General features: G+C 40.5%; 1 protein-coding gene across 1 annotated transcript; it reads right to left on the bottom strand.

Annotated features, from left to right (window-relative positions):
• Positions 1-2418: 2418 nt before the first annotated feature.
• Positions 2419-6106, bottom strand: LOC145456918 (uncharacterized). The gene is made up of 4 exons (XM_080335065.1): positions 5538-6106; positions 4771-5343; positions 3728-4333; positions 2419-3071 (listed from the first exon to the last, which is right to left on the bottom strand). The coding sequence occupies exons 1-4, from the start codon at positions 6034-6036 to the stop codon at positions 2473-2475; spliced, it is 2277 nt and encodes a 758-aa protein (XP_080191191.1). The 5' UTR covers positions 6037-6106; the 3' UTR covers positions 2419-2472.
• Positions 6107-6170: the final 64 nt, after the last annotated feature.

Here is a 6170-nt window from a genome sequence, read left to right as displayed (position 1 = left end):
GCTCATCAATTGTTATTTTATTACTCTTGCATGGTGCCCTTTGTCAGTTTATTCGCTTGCATGCTTTTTTGCTTTCCACCCATACTGATGTCTCTCACTGATAACTTTGTATTCCTTCTAGATGTCAAATTCAAGGCAAAATGTACGCAGGTGTAATTTATCTGTTGTTAACTGACCGCAAAAGCATGTGTTGTATCGACCAGCTAACAGCGAAAGAATCAGATGAATTCACTGAGCACCTGGAGACAGATTTGGCTAATGGGATTCTCGGGATGAAGTAATAAGAAGTAAAAAAACTAAATCTGTTACGTAGAAGTACTGAGTAAAATCATAGCCAATAGGTGACTGGACTACAGCAATTTCTTACTGATCACTTCTGTAAACTAACAATGTGCTTACAGCTATCATAGTGTGACACCCATAATTCAATATAAACAGTGACTGTGTGGTGAACACCTGTTCCGCACCGACCAAATATACCACCCATCTTTATGTCAGTGTAATTAACCTATGAAGCAGCTGGAACCGGGTAAAACCACAAGCTTATTACAGTTTTAATGATATCTTCCTCTGTTTGGTACGATTGTTATTTGTGTTGTTGCCAGTTGAAATGAATCACCAATGTCTGTATCATTAAAAGGTTATGTGGTAAAAAAGTAATCGTTATCACTGTGTCATATCACAACAATGTACTGTAATTATTCACCTGAAGTTATCTTGGATTTGATTCAAGTTTCATCGTGTCGGTAATTTCTTAACCTCTAGGCGCAAGTGTGGTGCTTGTTGAATGCTTGCTGACGTATGTTTTAAGCTGCACTATTTGGTACGGCTGGGATCCTTTGGTAGGAGCACTCGAGTATTTTGGCCCGCCTGAAATCCATTACCTTTAATTACATTTGACGGACAGTTAACAGCAGAGGGGATTCAAAACATGTATGTTACTCCAGGTAGTCCTGTCCTTGCGCACTTCTGCTTCGACTGTCTTGGAAGCCAAACTGGCCTACTTCAGTTTTGTCAAGGAGAAAGTAGTGTTTGGATGGATTTGCATCAGTTTTAAGGGTGGAATTGTTAATTAACCGGGAGATGGAGGCCCTGTATCACGATATAATTTTTGAAGTAGCACGCATTTGAATTTACACAACGGTGCTATCAACTGACAAGTCTGCATTATCTAGTCCCTTCTACCACAAATAGTATTTATAGTTCTTGAAAATTACTATATCTACTTGGTATTGAGTAGAAATATATCAGATTACTTCTACTTATGCCACAGTGTCATGAATGATTAATCTGATCTAGCTGCCGCACGAGTGGAGTCGGTCGAATACTGTGACCACCCCTTTTCGTGACTTAACGTTCTAGGTATCATTGCCTTGATGTAAATGATTACGGGTACTGTAGCAATTATTATCAACTATCAAACACTTCGAAATACTGTCATCAAAACAAAACGTGGCTTGATCCCAGTGTTGGGATGACTGGAGTCATGACTTGACTCGAGTCACCATTTTCCTATGACTTGACTTGACTCGTGTCAGTTTGCTAAAATGACTTGACTTGACTCGTCGTATTAGAAATGAAGATTGATTCGTGACTCGGAGCAAAATTCACGAGTCAATTTCAAGTCATCAAGTAATCGGTATCTATAAAAATCACTGTATCTTCCATATGTTCGGATTTTTCGCGAAACGCTTGTGTAACCCGTGAGAGCGACCAATCATTCAATGATCGTGAGTTTTCGTGAGCCTCCATTGTTTTCTCACAAATAATTTGGCCACAAACAAAGTGATGGAAGCTTACACAGTCATAAACTAGTAGTAAAGTAATTTAATAGCAAAATATACAATTCTGTTCTCTGTTCTTACCTCAGCCAAACCTCTTTGTTTTATTGAAATTGAATTCGGATATAGTTCATGTACTCCTCACCCATTGGCGCAGGCTCAAATTGTATCATAATCAATATGTAAATGGCTAATGTATTGCACCTCATTCTTTTCTCTATTTTTGCTTGTAACTATAAGCTGAGGTTATTCAATTACTTACGTAGTTTAACAGTTCTACGTATATGTGAGCGATACAGCACCTTCTTGCGTGTATATTTAACTCTATATATTCGTTCATCGGTTCAGAATCAATTACCACTCGATCTGTATTTCAGACAGCTAGCAAAATGCAATGACCTAATCATGCCTCATACTTCAAAAAGGCAACTTCACTTGAATTGTAACTTGACTCGAGTCACCTCTAAAAATCGAGTGACTTGTCTTGACTCGAGTCACCTTTGAAAATCAATTGACTTGACTTGACTCGAGTCAAAATGTGCAGTGACTCGTGACTCGAAGGAAGTGACTTGATCCCAACACTGCTTGATCCTTTGCATTATCTGCCTACACTTCAAATGTTTCGGAACACAAGCAATGGAGAATTTTTAGATTTATTCATCTTGGTGCAGATGAGAACATATGATACTATTCAACCAATTGGTACTCTCACTCGTTTTTCACCATGCAAATCAATAACGTGATCGTTCGGACACTCGCCCATGGCGACTGACGTCATTTCTTCGGTAGACAACGCTCTGCTCCAAATCATGAAATTTTTAATTCTGCCGTTGTATGCCTTATCCTTCTCGAAGCAACCTCCGGGACAACCTTGTGCCTGACCGATGATAATTTTTCCGCCCTCTGGAATCATGTTGAAATTTTCAAAGTCAATTTCCCTGCTGAACTGTCCGTTGATATAGATCAGTACGTGGCCGTGTTTCACATGGATCGATATACAGAAGCTGTATTCTTTGTTTGGCGCCACCGTGCCTGGCACTTGGATTGTTTCACCGTTGAGTGTGATCCTTAACAATGCACCATTTTTTCCGGCCTCACCGCCTATGATTATGGCTTGCGGGATTGCGTCTGTTGAATAACTACCAATTGTGCCCGGTATCTTTCCATCGGCGTCAGTGGTGATGCTGGCACACATCGTCAGATAGTCGCTGCTACCCAAAGTCTTTTTAACATCGACGTATTCAGTGACCGTTTTGGTGTTGGTGAGAAAGAACAAAGATATCGGACATTCTGAAATGCAAAATGTTATTTATGAAACCTCAGAATCTCTAGATAAACATCTTCTTATTGTCATCTATCATCCTCTGCGAATGTCTCTTTTTCGTGGTCCAACCTGGCTGTGCCTCTAATTTGCATTCGAATACCTTGCTTGACCAATACATTCATATTATGAATCTGGCGAGGCGAAAAAGCACTTTGTCTTCATATTAAACTTATGATTAATATGACCTAGTTCAAACATTCCCAGGATTACGACAATGCCAGAAGACTTGAAATTCCACATATTTCATGATGGAATAATCTCCCTCTTCGCCTTGACTTACAAGCATTGTCTGCTTTACTAAGAACATTCGATAATTGTTCGCATTTAGACCAGGGTAAGAAGGGTCATAATGTTTGTGAAATGTATAATTCATCATGATTCAGTGGCCAACATCAGAAAATCCCATCAATAATAATAATCGGTGAATCTTGTAACATGAAAAAAGGGAAGTAAATGTTTATAGTATAAAACATGTGCAGGAGAGTGTACTGAATTGCTGGCCCACTATGTTACTGACCATTTCCACACAACATACCCAGTTTGTGTGTACCTGTACAATTGCAGACTTTTACTCCTGATTTTAATTATGCAGGTAAAGCATATAGGCCTACTATATACTCACTCTCATATGTGTAGAACTTTCCGTGTGGTATACCCTTGTTTCTATCTGTTGACAGCAAAAAGTCTCTGGGACACCGTCCAGCTGCATATCCTTGTAGCTCTTTCATAGATAATGATCTCCCCCACACCATAAAATCTTCCATTAAACCGTTATAGGGAAGATCAAAGCATCGTCCAAGTTTTGTTTGCCTTTGTCCCAAGATGCCTTTTCCTCCAGTTGGCAGATACGCCTCACCCTTGAAACTTATCATTGTTACTGGCGCACTGTTGACGTATGTAATCATATGTTTGTGCTTGAAGTGGTAGTGTATGCACATGGAGTATTTTGTATTCGGCAAAAATTGTCCGTCTCTGACGAACTTCTGGCCTGCAACTACAAAGAGATTTTTTGCTTCATTATTTGAATCGATGAATCCTGAAGTTGATATAAAATCGCCATCCTGGCTGGTTGCATATCCTCCGATCGATCCTGGGATTGTGCCTCTTGCCGAAGTAGTGACTTTAACGCAAACTGTCACAAATTCTAGTTTCGGTAGGCTGTCGCCTAGTTCAAAGTATTCAACGCGGTCTCCAGTGTTATTGAATGCGTATTTGTCTCCTGGGCACCCTGAAAAGCATGGAAGTTGTAATAAATATCTTCTTACAAATTTGATCCATGATTGCATGTGTTGTGCACTCTTTACGCCCATACCAAGAGATCCCATATTTTCAAATACGTGTAGCAATATTGCATTGAATAATAGGCTACACGCGAAAAATTTACGAACATCATCGTAAAAACTTCTGTTTATAGGTCCACACTAAATTCTCCATTGTCAAGATGCATGTAATATATGGCTATATTATGGGCTATTACTAATATGTTGGAGGGATGGAAATTGTTTGTTTTTGATTCAATAGACGAACAGTAACATAACCAATCAACGATGACTTCGCGGGTTTGCGGCTGTGGTTCAATAAAACAAAGCAGCACATTTAGATGATTATGAATTCTAGTTTACCGCGATACCGTGATTAAAAATTTAAACAAGCTTGTCAACTCACCTATTGTGCCCACACTGTCCAGGTGTGGCACCATATTGCTGGGACTTGCATCTAGAACAGGCTGATGTATGCAGTGATTGTGTCCGTAGATCTCATCCACTTCGAGTTTTGTAAGAGTTCTGTTCCATATCATGACGTTGCGCATTGAACCTTGATACAGCCTCCATTTTTTTTGCATTTTTCCGACGGTGACCTTACCATCTCCTGCTATCCCAGTGATGGGTCGGAACTTGACTTGCCCTATTTTTGCTCCGTTCACATAAACGATTCCCGAGTTACTCATAGCGTCAATCGTAATTACCAAATGATACTCGGTGTCTGCCTTCAAGTTGGTTAGCACTCGTCTCGTTTGTCCTTGAAATGAGATCCGGATGAATCCTCGCTTTTTTTCGATGCCACCAAATACTGCGAAACCGCCGCCTCCAACTTGAATATTGAAGATTGCCCCCACTATTGCGCCTCTGCTGTCGGTTTTTACGTAGGCAGCAAATGACAGATCGGTTAATTTCGGAGATTTCTGCATGGTCTCGTAATACCACATCCCATCGAAATCATAACTTGATGTCGGGCAATCTGGAAGAAATTATTGATCTTATTGTAAATATTAACTGTTACGGACAAGATGCGTCTTCGCGATTTACTCTGAATGAATATATTTTAAAATTATGCAACCTTGCAGCAATGAAGAGGCTACATTTACCAGTTGTTATCGATTTAACTCACACTATTTGGTACTCGACAAACTATAAAGAGTGACTGATCCTCACCTGTATGACCATCGTGATCAGTATCATGGTCATCATCATGTCCATCGTGGTCATCATCATCATCGTCGCCGTGATTGGCATGTCCGTCTGCCCCATGTGTCTCATGACCGTGTCCATCACGGTCATCGTCATCATCATCATGGTCATCGTCATCATCATCATGGTCATCATCATCATCATCATGCTCTTCTGACCCATGTGCCCCATGACCGTGTCCATCATCATCATCATGGTCATCGTCATCATCATCATGGTCATCAGCATCATCATGCTCTTCTGACCCATGTGCCCCGTGACCGTGTGCATCATCATCATCATGGTGATCGTCCTCGTCCTCATAATTTTTATCCATGGCTGGACAATTGTCATCGGTACCACCGCCATGGCTATGGTGACGGTGGTCGTCATGAGGGGATCCTGACTCGCCATGGTCATGGTTGTGCTGGGCTGCAATTGCAGCACAGCATCCTAAAAGAAGTATGATGCTGAGATATCTCATCCTACTTCTACAAGCCACTGGCGTCTTGTTCGAGAATGTCTCAGAATGACCATCATGACTTGGTTTATATAGAACCAATCTTCGTAAAGTAAACAAGTTATCACTAAAAACACAGAAAAAAGTTCTTATAGGAA

Source organism: Botryllus schlosseri, chromosome 15 (genome assembly GCF_051294905.1).
Source record: "Botryllus schlosseri isolate E-star chromosome 15, Bs_hap1, whole genome shotgun sequence".
Lineage (NCBI taxonomy): Eukaryota > Metazoa > Chordata > Ascidiacea > Stolidobranchia > Styelidae > Botryllus > Botryllus schlosseri.
Note: the sequence above shows the minus strand (reverse complement) of the source record. Positions and strands in the feature narration are given on the sequence as shown.

What these genes read in the sequence shown, in the direction of transcription:
- LOC145456918 (XM_080335065.1), bottom strand. Translation starts at nt 6,036, where the DNA reads ATGAGATATCTCAGCATCATACTTCTTTTAGGATGCTGTGCTGCAATT. An exon ending in TGATCACGATGGTCATACAG is followed by an intron (nt 5,344 to 5,537) that starts GTGAGGATCAGT and finishes AATTTCTTCCAG; the next exon opens with ATTGCCCGACATCAAGTTAT. An exon ending in GGACAGTGTGGGCACAATAG is followed by an intron (nt 4,334 to 4,770) that starts GTGAGTTGACAA and finishes CATGCTTTTCAG; the next exon opens with GGTGCCCAGGAGACAAATAC.